At 37.7% G+C, this 25,468-nt stretch overlaps 4 protein-coding genes across 4 annotated transcripts; all 4 read left to right on the top strand.

Moving 5' to 3' along the window:
• Positions 1 to 6,864: 6,864 nt before the first annotated feature.
• LOC134328871 (histone H1-like) lies at positions 6,865 to 7,478 on the top strand. Its single transcript, XM_063010103.1, has one exon. It carries the CDS (start codon positions 6,865 to 6,867, stop codon positions 7,471 to 7,473), a length of 609 nt encoding a protein of 202 aa, XP_062866173.1. The 3' UTR covers positions 7,474 to 7,478.
• Positions 7,479 to 8,099: 621 nt separating this feature from the next.
• LOC134328982 (histone H2A-like) lies at positions 8,100 to 8,486 on the top strand. The gene has a single exon (XM_063010220.1). It carries the CDS (start codon positions 8,100 to 8,102, stop codon positions 8,484 to 8,486), a length of 387 nt encoding a protein of 128 aa, XP_062866290.1.
• Positions 8,487 to 12,587: 4,101 nt separating this feature from the next.
• LOC134329068 (histone H4) lies at positions 12,588 to 14,914 on the top strand. Its single transcript, XM_063010313.1, has 2 exons — positions 12,588 to 12,606; positions 14,622 to 14,914. Exons 1-2 carry the CDS (start codon positions 12,588 to 12,590, stop codon positions 14,912 to 14,914), a joined length of 312 nt encoding a protein of 103 aa, XP_062866383.1.
• Positions 14,915 to 15,627: 713 nt separating this feature from the next.
• LOC134329023 (histone H2B-like) lies at positions 15,628 to 16,002 on the top strand. Its single transcript, XM_063010266.1, has one exon. It carries the CDS (start codon positions 15,628 to 15,630, stop codon positions 16,000 to 16,002), a length of 375 nt encoding a protein of 124 aa, XP_062866336.1.
• The last annotated feature ends 9,466 nt before the right edge of the window (positions 16,003 to 25,468 follow it).

Below are 25,468 nucleotides of genomic sequence, written 5' to 3'. Positions count from 1 at the left end.
AGGGTCCTAACACATACAAGATCACGTGATCACATAACTCCTTCACTTAAACAGCTCCACTGGCTACCATCCAATACCACATTCAATAAAAGGTTCTTTTGTTGGTTTTTATAGGCCTTGCATGGCCAAGCACTTACATATCTCACTGATTTACTTCATCCACACTTACCTTCTCGTTCACTTTGGTCATCAGATAAGAACATACTTGTTGCCCCCCCTTTCAGGCTTCGTTCTGTGTGACAGGGATTTTAGTATATCTGGTCCCAAACTCTGGAACTCCATTCCTGAGAAGCCCCGAGCATGTACTTTGTTTTGGGTGAGCGGGAGTCATCTCTTCCCCTCCTGCGCCACCAACCAGACACACCGCCAAAGTTTTGTCGTTGTGTATCTTCTCTGGTAGTTAAAAGTTTAACTTAGTTATGTAATTTTTTATTATTATTTTAATCGAACCTAAAAGCAGAGTAGGGGGTAAAGCCCTGTTTTTTTTTTTTTTTTGTTATTCATGACGTTTTCTCCTGGTAACAGTAGAGAGAGAGAGGCAGGAAAAACATTGTATTTTGATTAGTTTAGTACCTTGTACGGTGGCCAAGAAGTGCAAAACAAATTAACATTTTAGAAAACAAAATTACAAAAAAACAAAAACAAATTTACAAGAGCTGAAACACTTTTACCAATGTCAAGACAAATTTACAAACGGCCGATCTGACGGAAATGGTAGGTACAATACACAGGAAGTGCTTGTTGCTTACGTGCTGCCAATCAAACTGTTTCTCGGGGGGGGGGGAAGGGGGAGTTTAGCGTTTGTGATGGTAACGCTAAACAATGTTTTGTCTTTTGTGGAAATCATTTTTGATCAGTTTTTGGATTGTTTGTGCAGATGTTTAGACGTGGCCTGTGCATCTCTATCTACCGTCCACTCTTCTAAACATCTAAGGAATTCAACAAGAAAAACAAAAGCTGCCAACTGGCTGAAATAATTAACACAAAATAGACAGAACATTGTTTATTAGGGATGGAACATTTGATACCGAGGCTTTGAAGCTTGTTTCACTTTTGTAACACTGGACTCAGTGTATCGGAGCTTGTATTAAACCAGCAGGAATGTGCGGGACTGATTCAAAGCTTTGGTGCTTTTATCTCACTGACTATATAAGAGACAGTCAAACTACACTCTAATAAGTAATGTGTCATTTTTTCTACACAACTACTAGGGCTGCACGATATATCAGTTCAGCATCATCATCGCGATGTGTGCATGCGCAATAGTCACATCGCAGGACGTGCAATGTCACTTAATGCAAATTAAATCAAATACGTCATGTTTCATAGGGCAGTGATAGCTCAGTGGTTAAGGTACTGAACTAGTAAACAGAAGGTTGCCGGTTCAAGCCCCGCCACTACCAAGTTGCCACTGTTGGGTCCCTGAGCAAGGCCCTTAACCCTCAAGTGCTCATTGTGTAAGTCACTTTGGATATACGTGTCTGCTGAAAATGTAAATGCTTCAACTTTTTTGCTGCTTGACACAAAACTAAAATTCACAACGTTCTCATTTTCCATGACGTATCTACACCAGTGTGTTCGAAATCCTAGTGAGCCGCCTCGCTGTCTTACTGCCTACATATGCAGCTGCCTCAGTAGAGAGGATTCTAATAAGTCAATACCTTTTATAAGGCAGGTTATTTGAACGCGCTACTTAGCGATTCCATCGGGTTTCACGTTTAGCATTCAGCATCTTGCCATTAAAACCAATAGAATGATGTGGGACAGCGCTAACATGTCATTATAACATAACGATTCGTGTACAGATAGCTGTTACATTTGCTGACAAGCCCAAACTTGCAAATAAAAACACTCGTTAAAAATCAATAATTATTTATTTACGTTTGAAAATAACTTTGTCCGCACCGTCAGCCATGTTTATTTTCTGTGAGAGAAGACATGCCGCAATGAATTCTGGGATTGCCTTCATCACTAATGACGCTTCCGATTCTCACTTGTTGTTGAGTCAAAATAACATTGAAATATTAGAATGCCTCAGTAGTGAACTTAGTAAGGCATCTCGGATTTGGAACAGGTGTATAGCCGCTCTTTCGTTTGTATAGTTTTTTTTTTTAAATGTTTACTACTTGAAGAGGTTTTGATTGTGAAATAAAATATTAAATGACCCATTTTGTCAATCTTGTTAATTCCCTCATGTGATATTGAAGCTTTCTTAGTTTAATGCTCAGTTTCAACCGAGTACAAAGATGTAGCTTGTCATAATCTCTTGTATCCCTTGTAGGCACCACCATTTTTTTCACATATGAGCCCCTTATTTAGAGTAAGATACATGCATTATTAATATTATTAATATTTTTTTTTAATATCGCAATATATATCGCAGGAAGAAAATAAATCGCAATGTCAGTTTTTTCCAATATCGTGTAGCAACAACTACTGTGTCCTGCGATCTGTAACATGTTTTGTGTCATTTTTGGCCACTTTTTACACAGACACGTAAAGTAACTCCAATAGTTAGTCTACACATTTATGTGTAGAACTGTGAGAAAATACAATGTTTAAAAATATGTATTTATTCAATTTTAATTAAATTTGTTGGATAAAATAATGGCATTTCTGACTAGAAACATAGATTTTTTTCCCATGGAAGATTAAAAATAAATTAATAAATAAAAATATGCGTTAACCAGTCACATTTCTCCTATCAAGTATATCTGTGTTTCATGGTTGATTCCCTCTTTTTGGACCATGCAAGGAAAGGAGCAGGACTCATCCTTATTGGTAAGATGCAAAAGCAGTGGGGTTTCAGAATAGTCTAGTATTGAGTATGTTTTATTAATCTTTATTTAGTTCATGTTCATCAGTGTTTTGTTGTGTGTTTTATGAAGTCAAGCAAAGCTATAAAAAGTAGGTTTTAACCCTGTGACCTGTTTTAACTTACAATAGACTTACAATAGACTTAGTTAAGTAAAAAAGGAGGCACTGAATTACATTAATATAAACCTAAGTTTGCTTTTCTGTTCCTATTCAGTAATAAATGTTTTGTTAAACCTGACTAGTCTTTCTTTTTATTGGTATTATTTATCGTTAGCTAACTGGCTAACCGTAAATCGGACTTTTAGTTTGATCAAAATGGCGCCACAACAGAATGACTGTGGATGAGGTTACCATAGCAACCCTCTGTGTTTTCAGTGTTCTCAAGGTAATTTACTAAACTGATCTATTGGGACTGTGTGGTTACAGTGATTGAGTAACATTATTTAAGTTAAATCTCATTATGAGAAGCGAATTTTAATCATTTTAACATTTTTAGCTTAGTTTAGCTCAGTTCGTTTTACTGAATCGGTTCTTTTAAATCATCCGTTTAAACGAATCGAAAAACTGAATCGATTGATTCATTAGTGCTTAAGAGCAGTCGGTTCGGAAGTGCTGATTCGTTTCGGAAGAATCGGTTCTTTAAATCGAATCGTTAGCAACATTGCTTATTGTTATTAGCATTAAAGCTGGTAGTGGTGGATATATTTAGGGTAAAGCACAACTCTTCCAAAATTCATCATCCGATTTACTTTATTCTGGTAAAGGAAACATTTTAGCTTGTATGCTGTAACTGTAGTTTTCAGGTGACTTGTTTAATAATTTGTTAAACAGCCTATGTGAATAATTACAGACATGACAAATTTGGAGGAATATCAGTTGTGTTCTGATTACTTATTTGGTTGGTTGACTAATCAGAATGTTATTCAAAATATTAAATGTTGTAAATGTCTAATTCAGTTAATATTTTGTATTGTGATTACACAAGACTCTCTGAGAGAGAAACACAGCACCTTGTAATGATATTTTTGTCTCTCTTTTAGGACAGAGAAACAGACGTTTTACGAGTTTTTGCAACAATCTTTAATAATGGAAAGAAGTTCAAGCAAACTGTTTGTAATCTTGTTTTAATTTATTACTTGTCACAAAAAAGAATGTTATTTACACATTTGTAATATTATACAGTAAAATAAAATGTCTACATTTGTATTAGTCTTTATTTTACCCATTTTCTTGATTACACATAATCAACACACATTGTGTAAGAACAATACATTGTGTTTGTTAATTATCCTAACACGGTGGGTGTGAAAAAACAGGATGATACATTTACTGTGTTTAAATCAACATATAGTATGTGCCGTCCCTGAGCACACTCCTCACATGTGTTGAAATTCCACACAGTGTGTGTCGTTTTTAACACATTTCTTTTTAGAGTGTAGGGTTACCAACCGCCCCGTAAAATACAGAATCGTTCTTTATTTGGAGACTAAACGCCACGTTCTCCGTATTGAACTGATACAGGACGAGCTTTGTATGAAACAGAAGGATACTGCTGCTACCGTGGGAATTAGAAAGTGTTTGGTTATTATATTAAGTAGTATTCGCTTTAATTCTTAGTAATGGTGTGTGTGAGCAGGTTTATCAGCATAACAACCTGTTTAATACACCGCTGTATGAGTAGCACAGTGGGCTGAGTGCGTTGTTTTGCCTAAAATATGGTTCTGACTTATTATTATAAAGAATGAAAATAATATTTGTTAAACACCCTAAATAAAACATTTTGATAATGTTCTCATGACGGTGTAAGACACGTTATGTTTTTTATAGGTGCAACCCTAACCACCCCCCTCCTCCCCCACTCAGGTATTTTCAGCACAATCAGGAAAAAACTTCAAAAGCTTTAATGAGGCTTCATCTGCACATCACTATTGTTTAGTGTTACCATCACAAACTCTGTTCACTTCATCCCTGCAAAACAGTTTGATTGGCAGCAGGTAAGCAACGAGCAATTCCTGTGTATTGTACTTACCCTTTCCGTCAGATGGGTAACTTGTAAATTTGTTTCGGCATTGGTAAAAGTGTTTCAGCTCTTGTAAATTTGTTTTTTTTTGTAATTTTGTTTTCTAAAATGTTAATTTGTTTTGCACTTCTTGGCCAGTGTAGTTTTTCCTCAGTAAATCGGACCACAATTGATTTGATGTATTACACATGATTTTTTCTGTAACTAAAGTTTAATTTGAATAATTTTGCAGTTTTAAACATGTTTTAAAAAAGGAAATTCAACAGGGCTTCTATGCAACCCTAAACCCTATTACAATGTACTATAATCGCCATATTTGTCGCATTTTTTAATATTGTACAATTAGGTAGGACAAACAGCCATTAGAGACATGACAATGTAGCCCAAAAAATAACAAGACAGAGTGGGAGAATAGAGCAGTGTATGATAAAAAATTCATATTAGGTCAAATCAGTAAAATTGTAGTGAAATTGAAATAAAACAAACAAATAGCTTTAGAAACCCTTCAGTGCTTGTGAAAGTAGCATTAGAGACACGTTAGGATAAAAAAAATATACATCTAAAACACCTGCAGCGGTGTAGGAGGAGGTGTAGGGTGAATAAAACATGAGGGTAAAATTGTGTTTAGGAATGTGTAATATATAAATGGACAAAGCTTGTGTTTGTTGCTAGCTTTTGCAGGTGTGTGTGTGTGAGAGAGAGAGAGAGAGAGAGTAAAAAATGTAAGTAAAATAGGTGGATATGTCTCACCTGGACTGCTAGAGTCATTAATGTTATGTTAAATTTGGTGTTAGGGTCATGAATGAGTGATTAACTAAATAAACAATGAATACATTAAACAAATAAATAAATAAAAATGGAGTAAATAAGTTTTCAGATTATTCTGTGCTGAACAATACTGACTTATAAAGTCTTTATAAGTGACATTAAAAATGTGTTTGTATATTTCACTGTATTGTGAGAAATGGGATGTTATAAGTCATATTCTGCTAAAGCATAACGTTTCATAAACATATTTCAAAGTCAGACACATCTTGGTTAAAGTGAAAGTGATCTCAGCTGTGTATCAATAGAAGCCAAATATGTGAAATAAGACATTTTATGTGTCGGTGTTAGCTGTGTTAAAGCTATTTATGTGTTAAACGTTAAAAAGTGCATCTTTATAAAAGAGATGTATCAGATAAATAACTAAAATAGACTTGAATCTGTTTTGTGAGTGTTAGAAAGATCAGTAGAATGTGAATGTTGGAGCCATGTGTTGTTTTAGAAATGTGTCAGTACATGTGAACTTAAAGCTGACACGGTGATGTTCTGTAGATCTTACAGCACAAATATGTAGGAATGACTGAAATAAATGTTAGTGTATTAAAATATTCTTCTTATTATCATCATTATTATTCTAAATTGTTATATTTACTTTTTTTTTTCCATTTGTTCTTTCAGCTACATGACAGTTAAGCACCCTGGACTCGATCTAGTCCTGGTTGGTAACTGTGTTTTACTTCGCACTAAACAGCCTATTTTTCTAGTAGAAAATGAAGCTCACATCCGCTTATGAATGCATGTGGAAAACTCCAAGGTCTGGTTTGCTCTTTTCAGCCTGTGTCTACAAGAAGATCGGGTTTCCTCAGCATATTTTTACGTGTAATAAGATGTGAAATGTGCGCTGCGTCGCTTTACGCATCAGGAGCGGTGTGCTGTTTTAGCAGAACACAAGGAAACAGAGCATCGTTAGGTTCCCTTTGCGGGCTTTTACATGAACGAGAGAGCTTATGTTCGGCCGACGTGCACTTTATTACCTCGCATTTTATATCAGGACTTGTATTTTAATCACTATTTGCCATGAGAAAACACAAGTGCGCATGTGTCACGGAAGCACACAGACGCTGCGCTGGTCGAGTTGAGTCTACACAGTTCTCATGTGTGCTATAAAGCCCCGCCCCCTCTCGTAAGAGGGAGGAATCTCTGTACAACAGAGCACAGCGCTTCACTCGCTCTTTCTTAGCGCCGTTTCAGCTCCAACAACGATGGTAGAAGAAGCTCCAGCACCGGCCAGCTCGGCCCCCGCCAAGGCTCCTAAAAAGAAGACCGCGGCCAAACCCAAGAAAGCGGGTCCCAGCGTCGGCGAGCTGATCGTCAAAGCTGTTTCCGCTTCCAAGGAGAGGAGCGGCGTGTCCCTGGCCGCCCTGAAGAAAGCTCTGTCTGCAGGTGGATACGACGTGGAGAAGAACAACTCCCGCGTCAAACTCGCCGTCAAAAGCCTGGTGACCAAGGACATCCTGGTGCAGACCAAGGGCACCGGCGCCTCAGGCTCTTTCAAGCTCAACAAGAAGCAGACCGAGGCGAAGAAGCCCGCGGCCAAAAAAGCCGCCGCTCCTAAGGTGAAAAAGGCCGCAAAGAAACCCGCCGCTGCAAAGAAGCCCAAGAAGGTAACAGCCAAGAAGCCCGCCGCTAAGAAGTCCCCCAAGAAACCCGCTGCTGCCGCTAAGAAAGCCACCAAGAGCCCCAAGAAGGCTAAGAAGCCGGCGACCCCCAAGAAGGCAGCCAAGAGTCCTAAAAAAGCCAAGGCAGCCAAACCCAAGACCGCTAAGCCCAAAGCGGCCAAGGTCAAAAGAGCTGCACCCAAGAAGAAGTAAACATGTTCGTGTTTTATTAACTTCGTTTTCTTAAAACGGCTCTTTTAAGAGCCACCTATTTCCTCCCATAAAGAGTCGCGTTTCCTAAACACATACATACATATAAGCATGCATGCAAACATACAACTATTCATACATGCAACCATCTATACATACATATTATGTGGAGAGTGTAATAAGCAAGGAGTTAAAAACACTAAGTATAACTGGTCCTGGTTTTATGTGTAATAATGATTTTGTCACACATCCCCATAAAACTGTCCGTATAAATGTGTATATGTATGTGCACTCACGTATATGAGCTCCTTACATAGTGTAATTGTTAGTGTAAATGTTATTGTGACATAATATAATGTAATTGTTGCTTAAGAGAAGCTTTTCTGTATTATACATTACACGAGGGGGAGAGGGGAGGAGAAGAGAGGGGAGAAGAGAGAGGAGGGGGGGCAATATGTGAGGGGGCGTGTATGTTCCGTCCCTGAGACATGACGGCGCGTTTATGATTGGCTCAGCTGTGACTTCGCTCTAAGTCAATAGGAGAGAGGCCAGGTTGCCTATATCATACCGTTTCGAGCTCTCTTCCAGTTTACTTCAGTTTTGTTCCACGAACACATCTGATCATCACAATGAGTGGTCGAGGAAAGACCGGTGGTAAGACTAGGGCTAAGGCCAAGACTCGTTCATCTCGTGCCGGCCTTCAGTTCCCCGTGGGCCGTGTTCACAGACTGCTACGTAAGGGCAATTACGCCCACCGTGTGGGAGCTGGTGCTCCTGTCTACTTGGCTGCCGTGCTGGAGTATCTGACCGCTGAGATCCTCGAGTTGGCTGGTAACGCCGCCAGAGATAACAAGAAGTCTCGTATCATCCCTCGTCATCTGCAGTTGGCCGTGCGTAACGACGAGGAGTTGAACAGACTGCTTGGAGGTGTAACCATCGCTCAGGGCGGTGTGCTGCCTAACATCCAGGCTGTTCTGTTGCCCAAGAAGACCGAGAAAGCAGCCAAGGCCAAGTAAAGTCGCTCTCGTGTTCTAACCAAAAGGCTCTTTTAAGAGCCACCCATTTCCACAGAAAAAGTGCAATTTCCCCAGATAATGTGTAAACAAAACAAATGTAATATTTTTTCATAGAATCACATCTATACATATGTCCCTATATATGTGTACACAAGTGAAGTTACAGATCACTTGCAGTAGCAAAACCAACAATTTTGACGATTAAAAGTGGTGCAACAAACGTGTTTGTGTAATACACATGGAACAAAAATAAGAATAATGCTAATAATAATAATAATAAATAAAATGAACGAAATAATCAATAATATATTTTTTAAAAGGTATATACTTTAAATGCGATTGTAAGCTGTGTTCTAAAAGCACAAAGAAACAAAGGAAAGTATTATAAATCCCGCCAACAGCATGGAGGAAATATTATGTTTTTTGAAACGAGGCAGCGGCAGAACGCCGACCAGTCAGCGACATTTGACGTAAACACGTTCGTCCAATGAGAAAAGTGCTTCATCAAGACGCCCAATGAGCGCGGAGCGGCTCTGGTGCTTAAATAGAGCGTGTTGGGCGGGCTAACATATTCTGTCCTACAGTTGGTGAAATGCAGAGTTCCAGACGCGATGGCAAGAACCAAGCAGACCGCTCGTAAATCCACCGGTGGTAAAGCGCCGAGGAAGCAGCTCGCCACTAAGGCTGCCCGCAAGAGCGCCCCGGCTACTGGCGGTGTGAAGAGACCTCACCTCATAATGATTTTTATTTCTATTATAGTTGTTGTAATAATAGTATTATTGGTGATGTAGTAGTAACTGTACTTATAATGTTATGGAGAACCAATAGATGATTAGTGGAGCGTTTCTTCCATCTCGTGGCCAAAATGTGAAAACATGAACTAAATCTGTGTGTTTATGTGTGTATGTGTGTGTTTTCTTTTATGTATGTATATTTTTATGTAATATAAAAAAAATTGTTAGGAGGATTTAGTGGCGTTGGTGTTGCACGGTGTACACAGTCTGTATTTTGTACTGTGTGTGTGTGTGTGTGTAACTTTAACCTTTGTCCTCTGAGTCCCGCAGCGCCGACTCCCATTTCTGACGGGTTTTTGTCTCCGTTTGCAGGTTCTCCGGCTGGTACTCACACTCAGGCTGGAACTCCTTGTGCTCGCTACCTGATCTGAAGGCATGAGGACCCAGGTGTGGTTCATCACCTCCAGGTGCGCCTTGTGTTCCTAGGCAGCACAGATGATATCTGTTGAGCCCAATTTAAGCCCAACCTCCTTCTAAACCCTAATTAGGATAACCCCAAGTTATTTCTTACCTAAACTATGATAAACCCAACATGTATCTAACCCAAATTAAGATAACCCCAAGCTAGTTGTAACCCTAATTAAATAATCCCCAACATGTAATAATAATAATAATCCTATTTTTACTATCAGGCAATGACAATTAGAAGGAGGCAGAGTAAAAACATCAACATCATTTCACTATTTAATTTACTTTCACGAAAACAGGTGGGCATAAAAAGTGTAGGTTTTCACATTAACAATACACAAATTCTTATTTTTATAACTTTTGGAACTTAATGACTTCATTTGCTGTTTTTCAGTCCTTTGAAGCAGTCAAGAGCAGCTTTGTGATATCCAAAAAGTACTTAAAGCGCTATAAAAAGATTTTGTTGCTTTTGTATTTGAGCTAGCCAAGCTTCACACCTGACCGTTGTACATTGTTCAAGTTCTTGTATTTCTCTCTGTGTTTAGTACCGTAATGAGGATTTAAATTGTAAATCTTAACCGGCTTTACTTCTGACTTAAGTAAATAAATAGACGCCCTTGTTAAGAAATCACAGTTTCTATCTATTGCACTCACAGTTCTGTTCGCAAACACATTACGGTGAAGCTGGATACACTCGCACACACCTAAATCATAAACTGAGAGGGAAATTAAAAAACCCAGTCCAGCCCCCCCCCCCCAACAACACATGGCTCCTACACAACAGATTCAAATCTATTTTTGTTTTTATAATTCTTTTTAAAACTCAGAAATGGCTTTAACACAGCTAACACTAAAACATAAAATATCTTATTTCACTTATTTGGATTTTATTGATACACAGCTAAGATCACTTTCACTTTAATCAAGATGTTTCTGACTTTGAAATATGTTTATGAAATGTTATGCTTTAGCAGAATATGACTTATAACTTCCCATTTCTCACAATACAGTGAAATATACAAACACATTTTTAACACAGATGTCACTTATAAAGACCTGCATCAGTATTGTTCAGCACAGACAAATTCAAACACTGCTTTACACATTTTTTATGTATTTATGTGTTTAATGTATTCATTGTTTATGTATTTATTTAGTTATTCACTCATTCATGACCCTAACACCCACTTTAACATAACATTAATGGCACTAGCAGTCCAGGTGACACATATCCAGGGCCAGCTGTAGCCTAGTGGTTAAGGTACTAGGCCAGTGACCAGATGGATCTCAAATGGATTGAGATCCGGACTATTTGCAGGCCATGCCATTGACATTATATGTTTTCTTGAAGGAAAGTTTTCACGTCCTTTGCCCTATGGCAAGATGCATTATCATCTTGAAAAATGATGTTAATTGTGCCTTTACCCGACATGCAGGCCCATATCATCAACAACTGTGGAAATTAACATGTTTTCTTTAGGCAGTTATCTTCATAAATTTCATTGGACAGACACCAAACAAAAGTTCCAGCATCATCACCTTGCCCAATGCAGATTTCGCGATTCATCACTGAAGATCACTTTTATCCAGTCACCCACAGTCCACGGTTGCTTTTCTTTAGCCTACTTTAACCTTGTTCTTTTCTTTTTAGGTGTTAATGATGGCTTTTGTTTGGCTTTTCTGTATGTAAATCCCATTTCTTTTAGGTGATTTCTTACAGTTCAGTCACAGACATTGACTCCACTTTCCGGCCACTTGTTTCTCATTTGTTTTGTTGTGCATTTTCTGTTTTCAAGACATATTGCTTTAAGTTTTCTATCTTGATGCTTTGATGTCTTACTTGGTCTACCAGTGCTTCCCTTTTACAACCTTCCCATTTTGTTTGTACTTGGTCCAGATTTTAAACACAGCTTACTGGGAACAACCAACATCTTTTGCGACATTCCACAATGATTTATCTTCTTGAAGGAGTTTTATAATCCTCTCATTTGTTTCAACTGACATATCTTGTGTTGGAACCATGATTCATGACAATCTGCTTTGTGCAACAGCTCTCCGAGGTGTAAGCACTCTTTTTAAACTGAAGAATAATTAGCAAATCTAATCTGCTGCAGATGTTTTGTTTTTAAACTGCAAATTACAGAGTGATTCCATAATTTTTTCCTCAGATTTGAGTGATTCCATATTTTTTTCCTCTACTTGATCTAAAAAAAGCAATTGTGACTGACCACAACTATTATATTTGTTTCTTTTTTTTATTGTTTCTTAATGCCAGAAGGTTGACAGTTTGAAAAATGATAGTTTTGTGGCATGTCTGTGATTTATTTTTTTTCTACAAAATTAAACAATTGACAGAACATCTTCCAAGAGTGGTGATTCCATGATTTTTGCCAGGGGTTGTAATATGTAATATAATACACTGCTGTATTCTCCCACACTGTCTTTCCAAATTCCTAGTATGTTCTTTGTTTTGTTTTTTTTTTGGCTACATTGTCATGTCTCTAATGGCTGTTTGTCCCACCTAATTGTACAAAATTAAAAAATGCGACAAACATGGCGATTATAGTACAGTGTAATAAGGTTTAGGGTTGCATAGGGTTTAGGGTTGTTTCTTTGTTTGTCTTTCTTTCTTTTGGCACAACATGTTTAGAAAAAAAATTCTTAACATTAAACATTAGTTACAGAAAAATATGTCATGTGGAATACATCACATCGATTGTGGAGGTTCTAAGTTACGCGCTTTACATGAGATCTACTCCGAGCAGCTGCGGTCACAGTGGGCGGTCGCTGCTCAACTCCGCCCCATTGTCTTCAACTAGGTCCGGTAGAGGGAAATAACAGGCTCGCTGTGAACGCTCGTCCTGCATTGACTTGCTTCATCTCCACGAGAGCAGTAACGATGTCCGGAAGAGGAAAAGGCGGCAAATATCCGCTTTTAATGATGGAATAAATAACTGCAAAATGCATGAATCTTTTTATCAAAGTGTAATTAACTTAATTTTTAAAAAAGGAGATTCACATGATTTTGATAATTGGCGACAAATTACAATAATGAACGTAGATTATAAAATATTTGCTAAGATTTTAATGAATAGAATAAATGAACATTTAGACAATTTGATAGAATTGGAACAGACATGTGCAATAAAAGGCAGATATATGTGGGACAACTTGAATTATTTAAGAGAGATAATGACAAATAAAAACATTAACGATTATTTTATTATTGCTCTTGACCAAAAGAAGGCTTTTGATTTAATATCTAGAGAGTATCTTTGGTTGGTGTTGGAACACTATGGGTTTCCTCCTAAATTTATACATATGGTTAAGCTATTATATAAAACATCTGTGACACAAGTAAAAGTAAACAGTGTTTTGACAGATTCCTTCTTAGTGGAACGGGGAGTTAAACAAGGCTGCCCCTTAAGTGCAGCCCTTTATGTACTAGCTATTAGCCCTCTTCTAAATAAAATCAAGAATGACCCAAGAATACAAGGTATAAAACTTTCTAAGAACAACATAATTAAAATCTCAGCTTACGCTGATGATATAACAGTTTTTATTAAAAACCAATTTGAATACAATATATTAAAAGACTATTTTAATGAATATGAAATAATAGCAGGTGCAAAACTTAACCAAATGAAAACAGAAGGTATTTGGATAGGAGGAAATACACAACCCTATCTAGAAGTTAATATAAAAGAAGAAATAAAAGTACTGGGTATATATGTATCTAAAGATAGAGCACGTGAACTAAACTGGGAAAAGAAAGAAGAGTCAGTGAAACATGAACTGGACAAATTCAAAGGCTCTAACTATAAAACTCGCATACATATTATTAAAACCTTTATTTTATCTAAATTATTATTTCTTGCTACTGTTTTTCCACCAGATGAAAAATGTATTAATCGCCTGAACAAATTGTGTATTAAATTTATATGGAATACAAATAGGGAGGTAACAAAACGAACACTTCTGTTTAAACCAAAGTTACAAGGAGGTTTAGGAGCAATCGACTTAGGCATTAAATTAAAAATTGCATTTTGTAAAAACATAGCACAAGCAATGGAAAGGAAGGCTAAGTGGATACTAAAGGAATCTGAATGGTTGAAACAAAAAGGAAAGAAAAGAAAAGATGTATTTTATTATAAACTTATTTATGGTGATTTCACATTTAAGCATACAAACTTAAATATTGACTGGATTAACTTATCAAATAAAGAAATTTATAAATTAATTAATGCATTTTATCATGGAGAAACCTTACAGTATAGACAGACAGATTTAAATGAAAGTAAGATAATAATAAAGAACATACTCTCTAAAAATATTTCTGAAAATATAAGAGACACAATGTGGCTAATAATAAATTATAGACTACCTGTTAGAACAATTGTGAAATGGAGTTGTTATGTCACCACCACTAAATGTCCTATACATGGTTGTCTGGAAGAAGAAACAATTGAACATCTTTTGTTGAACTGTACAAGAACCACCAACATTTGGAATAAAGTAAAAACATTAAATTTGGATTTTGATATAAATATGAGAACAATAATGTATGGTATTTTTGATAATGTACATACAAATATTGAAGAATTTTACTGGCTAATTATTTGTGTGGTGAATACAAAGATTTGGAAAACAAGATGCAAAATAATTATAGACCAAATTAATATAAGTGCTGACATTGTTTTTAAACAGATTGTTTGTCACTTAAGACGGTTGCGAACTGAAGATCTTAAAGCTAAGAAAAAATTTCCATGGTCGATACTTAAGTTGTAAAAATTTGTATGTAATAGATTTTATGTTTTGTATGTGTTATTGCTGTGTTCTTTATCTTGTTCGGATTGTAATGTAATGATAATAACTTTGTTCTGAAAATCATGTATTAATAAAGATCATATTTAAAAAGGAAAAAAAAGAAAAGGCGGCAAAGGTCTTGGAAAAGGAGGCGCTAAGCGTCACCGCAAAGTTCTCCGTGATAACATCCAGGGTATTACTAAACCCGCCATCCGCCGTTTGGCTCGCCGTGGCGGTGTGAAGCGTATTTCCGGCTTGATCTACGAGGAGACCCGCGGTGTGCTCAAGGTTTTCCTTGAGAACGTCATCCGTGATGCCGTCACCTACACCGAGCACGCCAAGAGAAAGACCGTCACCGCAATGGACGTGGTGTACGCTCTGAAACGCCAGGGACGCACCCTGTACGGATTCGGGGGTTAAACGTTCAGACCTCCACGCTAACACAACGGCTCTTTTAAGAGCCACCCATATTTTCTACAAAAGAGAGAGTACTCCTTTTTTATTATTAATATTGTTATTATTATTAGGAGTAGTACGTTCACTGATGCGTACATTTGCAAATCACTTGTTTAGCCCCAAAGGCTTGAAAGCATCATTATAAGAAAAAATAACACATTCACTGATGAAGCCCTAAAAGCCTGGCGTTATCATTAGTAATTTTAGTATTACGTTTCCTATCAGATCTTGTTTAGCTTTCATACGGCGTGTTTGCATACTACCAATGTACATCCATACTGTAGATTACACTACAATCATTAACACGATCTCTGTGTAAAATACAGTAAAACATTGTGCCCAAATGCTTCGGTTAAAAAACAAACAATCCTATCTATCCTAACTATATATTTATATATAAAATTTAATAAAATATTGCTATTGATTATTATATATTCGGTTTTAAAACATGTATCGACCTCAGATTAAGCGGGAACAGACATCAAAGAACAGATTCTAGTGAATGGGGCAGAAGGGGGCGTGGAACGGTATGTTGTCTGTCCAATAGAAACCCAGGACCTTGGACCAATCAGAGTTACGTGTTTCAACTTGGCTTACTCAGCATGCAGGGTTAATAAAGCGGGCGTGTAGAGCATCTACATTCACTTGCAATTTGTTCTAGAGGAAACAGCAGCATCATGCCCGAACCAGCGAAGGCCGCGCCCAAGAAGGGCTCCAAGAAAACCGTCACCAAGACCGCCGGTAAAGGAGGCAAGAAGCGCAGAAAGTCCAGGAAGGAGAGCTACGCTATCTACGTGTACAAGGTCCTGAAACAGGTCCACCCTGATACCGGGATCTCCTCCAAGGCTATGGGCATCATGAACTCCTTCGTCAACGACATTTTCGAGCGTATCGCTGGTGAGTCCTCTCGTCTGGCTCACTACAACAAGCGCTCCACCATTACCTCCAGGGAGATCCAGACCGCCGTGCGCCTGCTGCTTCCCGGTGAGCTGGCCAAGCACGCCGTGTCCGAGGGTACCAAGGCCGTCACCAAGTACACCAGCTCCAAGTAAAGCGCCTTAGTCGCTCTGGCAAAACAACGGTTCTTTTAAGAGCCACCCATCTTATCAAGTTAAGAGAATTTTCCTCTTTTTAAATATTATATCTGAATATGTCATACACATTATCTAGATAGCCTCACATGTTTATAATACTTGACTTTTTTTATTTATTTATTAATATATTACTAGTTTTGGGCCCTGCTGTTTTTCACGAGTTGTCCACGACTGTCACTATGTGGTGAGTTTAGGAGATTACACAATAAAATGTCACTGTACTCTTAAAGATATTATAATACACTCAGAGCCGTAGAGAGAGAGATGCTACACTCCTTGATCTCGCCAAACAAAATCTCTTAAGGTGTTAAAATAAAAAAAAACGATAACTAACACTAACTGTATTAGGCGTTTACAAAACTAACGAGAACGTACTAATATTATAGATAGAATAGCCTTCGTTTTCGTGTTCATCATTTTATTTATGAGCATTGTGAACTGATATGAAATCGATGTTTTCCACTCGAGCAGTTTTACGTTAGCTGCCGGCAACGTACGGTAGCTCATGCGGTCTTTCCCAATCCGCTCCCTCCTCACTAACACTCCACTACAGAGGGACCCTCCACGTGAACGCGAAAACGGAGGCGCAGTGGAGAGGGGGAGTGAGTAGGGAGCGGATTGAGATTGGGCTCCCTGACGGCACTTCATGTTTACATTCCGTTTCTGCTCTCCACGCTAGCCTGCAAAATGACCACAGCAAAAGTTAAGTTGATGTTTTTCTGATGTGTGTCTCATGAATTAGTTCATATTATTATTAGGGCTGTCGTTAATCGCGGTAATTAACGCGATTAAGGCGTTACATTTTTAATCGCGATAAAAAAAATTAATCGTGATACATTTTTAATCAAACTATTTTTATTGAGCTGTTTGTGTCAGCTTTATTTCATGTGTTAGTAAACATCCATTCTTGCATTTCAGGGCTGCAGCACCTTCCAGAAAAGCTGGGATGGTAAAGCATTTACCACTTTGTAATGTTGCCATTCCGTCTCAACACAAAGATGTTTTGGCACCTTGAATACCTAGCAATGAAGTGTTCTGGTGTATTTTGTGCAATTGTTCCTGAAAACTGAAGTCTTAAGGTGTGCAACAGTACACGGTTGTTGTCATAGTCACTTCTTACAAAATTCTCCACACGTTCTCTCTGGTAGGCCGGTCCAATACTTGGCTCTCTTCTTCCACAGCAATGCCTTTGTAATGTCTGCCGGCTGGGATAACTGAGGTTTAGCACATAGGTCAAGCCAAGGAAGGCAGCACAAGTCATAGCATTATCTTTTAGTCCTGTGATGACATGTGATCCCTCAATAATAATCATGATGTCCTTTAGTGTGTCACCTGCAGAAGCTCTCATGTTCATCATCACAACTACTACCAATGAGGGCTGGTCCACTTCTAAACCTTCAGGTTCCTGCAACATCAATTATTATGGTATGAAAAGGGTCAAAAGTAATTTGTTAATACTTTAATTTGTCTTGTCAAAACATGCAGTTAATAAACATTACATTTTTGGACTAATAGTCACATTAACAAGTTTCATTTTAATTACATTTTTATAGTTTTATCCTTATTAGAATGAAATGCACCAAATTGGAATAATTAAAATATGTCTCACAAATGACTGAATATTAAGATAATTGAGGTTTGCAAAAAAATGACTCGTTATGTTGTGGTTAACCAAGTTAACTACCCTGACATGAGGTTTAAATTAAGTTAACTATGTTTTCTCTAACAAGCTTAGCATGTTTACAGATAAATGCAAAACTTTTTTCCAGCTTCAGATTAGGGTTGGGCGGTATGACGATATTACCGTATACCGCGGTATTCAAAAACGGTGATGGTATTTTTTAAATGTGAAGCACCGAATTTCTGCTTCAGGTTTACCTTGAAAACTGAGACTTTAGGACATGCGCGAATCCACAGTGAGGGAGGGGTGGGCGGTTGGAGCTCGCTGATTGGCTGTGGGGTGATAACACAGAGAGACGAGTGAAGAGCCACACTGGCTAGCATTAGCTGTGAGCTAACAAGCAGAAACTGTGCATGTACTTATTTACTAAATATATCTTCAGTGTAAATCCAGCACAAGTGTTGAGAAAAAGGAGCAAACAGTAATAATAACGTTACGCCCAATCCGCTGTTCTGACTCTTGTCTGCCATAGATTTTCCTGCCTATGTAAGAACTATTTTTTCCTAAATAAAAGCGCTATATTAAGAAAAAAGAACGTCTCACCTGTCGTGTAATGTGAATTATAAAATATATAGTCTGGCCCTTTAAGAATGTTAAGTGCACTATAGGGAGTAGGGAGCGAGTGTGTAGGGAAGAGATTGGATTTGTACCGTTTCTGTGTTCGTGTTTTGCACTGAGCGTGTGACATGTAAAGTAGCGTTCTCGTTAACCACTCAAATGTTTGTACTTGGAATTATTTTAACATTATTTTACATCACCGTTATCGCAACATGAACATTTACATTCATATTTTTTGTTACGGTATAGAACTTTGGTATAGAAATTCTGGATTACAGGCATAACTAATCGTACACGTTCATACACTTTTAAGAAATATCTGTAACTATAAACTAAGCAGTTAACTTTTGAAATATATTGAAGTGTTTAGCCGCTATTATTCTGTTTTGTGTGGGCAGAGAGAGATTACACAATGCCAAAATGTTATGTGTTAATCTTTGTGTTAAAGTGTAATTGATACACATACATTTATACTTATGCGTATTTATTATAGATCAGATAAGATAAGCAATGTTTGACGTTCAGATTGTTAAATCTTTTTATAATAAATCATTGAAATATTGTAATTACACTCAAGTGTGTACACTGTAAAGTTTGTCCGCGACCCAACAGGTACAGGTGAGTATTTTTATGTTTCCTTTACACAATACTACAATTATAATTTAAAAAAACATTCCTGTGCCTCTCCAAACTGAAATGTCACTAACCTCGTGAGAACTGCCACCCAGGCTGCAAGTGGCAGTTCTCACGAGGTCAGTGCGGACAGCAGGAACAAACCTGGAACAGGGAGAGATGGATGGATGCAAGGAGAGAGAGGGCATTCCTGCCAAAAAAGTAAAGACTGCATGTAATTGCATCGAATTTACCTTCTAAAGAGGAGCAGGATGGGGCAGAGTTATGCATTCTGTAAGGTTTGTAACTGTGTTTTCATTTAGGCTGTATTATAAGAATTGCATATGTAGGAATGTCCACAGCATTTCAGTGTCAACAAAGGTAGGCCTATCAGATTCTGATCATCTAATTGTAGTTTGTAAGTTGTTCACAGGTGGTTATTTTAGATTTCTTGTAAACCTGTCTTAAAATGTAAGGGATACTGAACCTCGGTTGGGCTGGTGGGACGGCTCGAAGCGCGCGGCGGAAAATTTCCCTTATTTTTAAATCCAAAACTTGACAGGTATGATGCATTAAAATGAGAAAAGTTTTTATTAGCTAGCTAACTTACCTCAGCCAACAGAGATTTTTGCCAAGTTACAAAAAAAGTTGAAAAATGAACCACCTAACTACCTCAGTTAACAAAATGGCAAGCCTGAAGAACAGCTCAACCTATTTTCAAATGAGAAAAGTGAGACGTTGCAATAAATCAAACTACAAGACTCATTACAGCATCTCTCACATATAATGTTGTTGATTTAAAGTAAGTGTAATAACGACATGCATTCCGACACATTCTAACACACTAATTCTAAGTTCACAGTAATAAACTGTGGTAACTATACAGATTAATAGAACAGAATTACTTACCTTAGTTAATTTGCTCACAAACTGCAATCTGGATTCCGTTGTGGAAGCTCTTCAGAACCGTTGCGGGTTAGAAGGTGTATTTAAAAAAAAAACAAAAAAAAAACGCACGCGCGCAGACTGGAAGTGCTTGAAAATTGAAAGCAACTTATTTATATAACTTATTATTTTTATATTCACACAAATAAAATAAGTAGATTTTATAGCATTTTTAATAAGTACAGTGGTGTTCAAAAAAATAGCAGTGATTTTAAAAAAGCGAATAAAGCACAAAATCATTATAATAACTTTTATTTCCATAAATGCAAATGCACTGAACATACTCCACTTTCAATTCTAAATCAAAACATTAACAACATTTAGTCAGTTTGTGTCAATCCTTTACAGAAAATTATGAAAAATGAATATTAGGCTGTTCAAAATAATAGCAGTGCAGCATTTTTCTTTAAAAACTCAAAAAATGTGTCTAACATGAAAAAATGTTTGAGGTTTCACTTTACTTTAAATTACTGAACTAATATTTAGTGGCATAACAATTGTTTCCGAGATCTGTGTTGCATGGAGTCGATCAACTTCTGGCACCTCTGAACAGGTACTCCAGTCCAGGATGATTAGACGACATTCCACAGTTCTTCTGCAATTTTGGGTTTTGCCTCAAAAAAACGTGTTTCAGATATCAGCCCACAAGTTCTCTATGGGATTGAAGTCAGGGGATTGGGCTGGTCACTCTATTACCTCAATCTTGTTTGTCTGTCACCAAGATGTTTTGGGTCATTGTCATGTTGAAACACCCATTTTAAGGAAATTTCTTCTTCGTTATAGACAACATGATCTGCTCAAGTATTCTGATATATTTAAACTGATCCATGATCCCTCGTATGTGATAAATAGGCGTAACACCATGGTATGATAAACATCCCAATATTATCATTTTGTACCACCATGCTTTACTGTCTTCACAGTGAACTCTGGCTTGAATTCAGTGCTCGGTGGTCGTCTGACATACTGTCTACGGCCACTAGACCCAAAAAGAAAAATTTTGCTTTCACCAGTCCACAAAATGTTGAGCCATTTCTCTTTGGACCAGTCAATGTGTTCCTTGGCAGATTTGAACCCATTCAGGAAACGTCTTTTTCTTAACAACGGGACTTTGCAAGAAGTTCTTGCTGGTAAATTGGCTTCACTTAATCATCTTCTGTACTCACTGGTAACTTCACATGTTCCTTGATCTTTCTGGAGGTGATCATTGGCTGAGTATTTGCTATTTTGGCTAATCTTCGATCCAATTGAACAGTAGTTCCATGCTTCCTTCCGTATCTTTCAGGTTTTGGTTGTCACTTCAAGGCATTTGAGATCATTTTAGCTGAGCAGGCTATAATTTGCTGCACTTCTCTGTATGTTTTTTCTCTCTACAATCAACTTTTTAATCAAAGTATGCTGTTCATCAGAACAATGTCTGGAACAACTCATTTTCCCCAGTATTTCAAAAGGAAATGTGCTATGACCAACCTGTGCAACATTTGCCACCCTCCTACATTAAATAAGGGCCAAAACTGACACCCGCTCTTCTGCAGAATGAATGACTTCACCAATTGAACTCCTCACTGCTATTATTTTGAACAACCCCCTTTCAATCAATGCTTCGATTACTCAGAATGAGCGGCATGCATGTCCTAATTGTTGGGTTTGTTTTGTTTTCATTACTCTACTACACTTTCAAGAAATAGCATTTCTACTAAAAACAGTGATTTATCAGGTTAATGGTGTTGAACTGCTATTATTTTGAACACTACTGTAAAATTTACTCAAATAATAGCCATAAATTCAAGAACTTAATTCCATTAAATAAATGTAACACAAAACATTTGTAAAAAATCTACCTGACCACTGATTCATTTTTTTACAGTGTATGCAATTTGTTGAGGGGGCCCAACATTTTTTTTTTGCACTGGGGCCCATGAGCTCCCAGTTACACCACTGGTGTTGCATCTAGAAATGGTTCATATTATGAGCGCCTGTTTTCAGTGGCAGGGTTATGGACAGGTAAAGATCCTCACTTTTACCAGTTCATGTTTTACCAGCTCATTTTAAATAACTGGCTGAAAGATGGTAACTGTCAACAACTACATTTCAGCAGCAGTATTATACACATTTTGCACTTACGGCTGCTATCATGTGGACTGTTACAGTTTTTGTGGACAGTTGGTTGTTCAACAGTATTTGAAAAACAATTTTTGAATGGTATCTTTTGTTGAGTTTTTATTACACAATACTTATTTAAAATAAATTAAAACTAATACTAGAACTAATAAAAACTAAACTAAAACTAAGCATTAAAAAAATAATAAAAATTAAAAAGAACTAGCAAACCCACTATAAAAACGTATTAAAACTAACTAAATTAGAGAGAAAAAAAGTCACAAGGAAATAAAACTAAACTATAATGAAAAATCCAAAACTATTATAACCTTGATTCCTACATGTAATACATTAATGAATTCATTGTGAATATGCACAAGTTCATTTTGTCTAATGTAAGTGCTGGAGAAGGTACAGAATGTAGTCGAGTTAAAGTAGAGATATCCAAGGTAAAATATTACTCCAGTAAAAGTAGTAAAAAAAAAATAAAAAACATTACAACGGTTCTCTACGGGAGTGTCACCACTCTGTTCTCTCTACCGCTCAGGATACACTTAAAATATCGTCCTGTTATTATTGTTAGGATTGAAGTTTTGTTTAAGCTGAGAGTGTAATGGTCAACTATTATCATTAAACAGCATTAAGTGGCTCCATTTATATGCATTCTGACATTATATATACAGTGTATCACAAAAGTGAGTACACCCCTCACATTTCTGCAAATATTTCATTATATCTTTTCATGGGACGACACTATAGACATGAAACTTGGATATAACTTAGAGTAGTCAGTGTACAGCTTGTATAGCAGTGTAGATTTACTGTCTTCTGAAAATAACTCAACACACAGCCATTAATGTCTAAATAGCTGGCAACATAAGTGAGTACACCCCACAGTGAACATGTCCAAATTGTGCCCAAATGTGTCGTTGTCCCTCCCTGGTGTCATGTGTCAAGGTCCCAGGTGTAAATGGGGAGCAGGGCTGTTAAATTTGGTGTTTTGGGTACAATTCTCTCATACTGGCCACTGGATATTCAACATGGCACCTCATGGCAAAGAACTCTCTGAGGATGTGAGAAATAGAATTGTTGCTCTCCACAAAGATGGCCTGGGCTATAAGAAGATTGCTAACACCCTGAAACTGAGCTACAGTATGGTGGCCAAGGTCATACAGCGGTTTTCCAGGACAGGTTCCACTCGGAACAGGCTTCGCCAGGGTCGACCAAAGAAGTTGAGTCCACGTGTTCGGCGTCATATCCAGAGGTTGGCTTTAAAAAATAGACACATGAGTGCTGCCAGCATTGCTGCAGAGGTTGAAGACGTGGGAGGTCAGCCTGTCAGTGCTCAGACCATACGCCGCACACTGCATCAACTCGGTCTGCATGGTCGTCATCCCAGAAGGAAGCTGACGCACAAGAAAGCCTGCAAACAGTTTGCTGAAAACAAGCAGTACAAGAACATGGATTACTGGAATGCCCTGTGGTCTGACGAGACCAAGATAAACTTGTTTGGCTCAGATGGTGTCCAGCATGTGTGGCGGCGCCCTGGTGAGAAGTACCAAGACAACTGTATCTTGCCTACAGTCAAGCATGGTGGTGGTAGCATCATGGTCTTGGGCTGCATGAGTGTTGCTGGCACTGGGGAGCTGCAGTTCATTGAGGGAAACATGAATTCCAACATGTACTGTAACATTCTGAAACAGAGCATGATCCCCTCCCTTCGAAAACTGGGCCTCATGGCAGTTTTCCAACAGGATAACGACCCCAAACACAACCTCCAAGATGACAACTGCCTTGCTGAGGAAGCTGAAGGTAAAGGTGATGGACTAAACCCAATTGAGCACCTGTGGCGCATCCTCAAGTGGAAGGTGGAGGAGTTCAAGGTGTCTAACATCCACCAGCTCCGTGATGTCATCATGGAGGAGTGGAAGAGGATTCCAGTAGCAACCTGTGCAGCTCTGGTGAATTCCATGCCCAGGAGGGTTAAGGCAGTGCTGGATAATAATGGTGGTCACACAAAATATTGACACTTTGGGCACAATTTGGACATGTTCACTGTGGGGTGTACTCACTTATGTTGCCAGCTATTTAGACATTAATGGCTGTGTGTTGAGTTATTTTCAGAAGACAGTAAATCTACACTGCTATACAAGCTGTACACTGACTACTCTAAGTTATATCCAAGTTACATGTCTATAGTGTTGTCCCATGAAAAGATATAATAAAATATTTGCAGAAATGTGAGGGGTGTACTCACTTTTGTGATACACTGTATATGGATTTATATATACCTAGTCTTTTCTTTCAGATCGACCATTTGTAAATTTGTTTCGGCATTGTTAAAAGTGTTTCAGCTCTAGTAAATTTGTTTTCTAAAATGTTCATTTGTTTTGCACTTCTTGGCCACTGTAGTTTTTCCTCAGTAAATTGGTCCACAATCGATTTGATGTTTTTTTTTTTCTGTAACTAAAGTTAATTTTAATAATTTTGCCGTTTTAAACATGTTAAAAAAAGAAATTCAACAGGGCTTCTATGCAACCCTAAACCTTATTACAATATACTATAATTTTAATATTGTACAATTAGGTGGGACAGATAGCCATTAGAGACATGACAATGTAGCCCAAAAAATAACCCATACTAGGATATAAGACAGAGTGGGAGAATAGAGCAGTGTATGACCAAAAGTCATATTAAGTCAAATTTGTAGTGAAATTGAAATAAAACAAACAAATAGCTTTAGAAACCTTTCAGTGCTTGTGAAAGTAGCATTAGAGACACGTTAGGATAAAAAAATACATCTAAAACACCTGCAGCGGTGTAGGAGGAGGTGTAGGGTGAATAAAACATGAAGGTAAAATTGTGTTTAGGAATGTGTAATATATACAGTGCCTTGCAAAAGTATTCACCGCCCTGAGCATTTTTCGTGTTTTGTTGGCTCACAACGTGAAATTAAAATGGATTGTTTGGGGGTTTGCATCATTTCATTTACAGAACAGGCCTACACCTTTGAAGATGTGAATTTTTTTTTATTGTGAAGCAAACAACAAATAAGACAAAATAACAGAAAACTTCAATGTGCATAACTATTCACCCCCCTAATGTCAGTACTTTGTAGAGCCACCTTTTGCAGCAATTATAGCTGCAAGTCGCTTTGGATAAGTCTGTATGAGTTTGCCACATCTAGCCACTGGGATATTTGCCCATTCCTCAAGGCAAAACTGCTCCAGCTCTTTCAAGCTGGATGGTTTCCGCTGGTGAACAGCAATCTTCCAAGTCTGACCACAGATTCTCAATTGGATTAAGGTCTGGGCTTTGACTAGGCCATTCCAACACATTTAAATGTTTCGCCTTAAACAACTCGAGTGTTGCTTTTGCAGTATGCTTAGGGTCATTGTCCTGCTGAAAGGTAAACCTCCGTCCCAGTCTCAAATCACTGGCAGACAAACAGATTTTGCTCAAGAATATCCCTATATTTAGCACCATCCATCTTTCCCTCAATTCTGACCAGTTTCCCAGTCCCTGCTG

The sequence above is a fragment of the Trichomycterus rosablanca genome, chromosome 15, assembly GCF_030014385.1.
Source record: "Trichomycterus rosablanca isolate fTriRos1 chromosome 15, fTriRos1.hap1, whole genome shotgun sequence".
NCBI classification, from domain to species: domain Eukaryota; kingdom Metazoa; phylum Chordata; class Actinopteri; order Siluriformes; family Trichomycteridae; genus Trichomycterus; species Trichomycterus rosablanca.
Note: the sequence above shows the minus strand (reverse complement) of the source record. Positions and strands in the feature narration are given on the sequence as shown.

Bases quoted from the DNA above. Each gene is read 5' to 3' on its own strand.
- LOC134329023 (XM_063010266.1), top strand. From the start codon at position 15,628: ATGCCCGAACCAGCGAAGGCCGCGCCCAAGAAGGGCTCCAAGAAAACC.
- LOC134328871 (XM_063010103.1), top strand. From the start codon at position 6,865: ATGGTAGAAGAAGCTCCAGCACCGGCCAGCTCGGCCCCCGCCAAGGCT.
- LOC134328982 (XM_063010220.1), top strand. From the start codon at position 8,100: ATGAGTGGTCGAGGAAAGACCGGTGGTAAGACTAGGGCTAAGGCCAAG.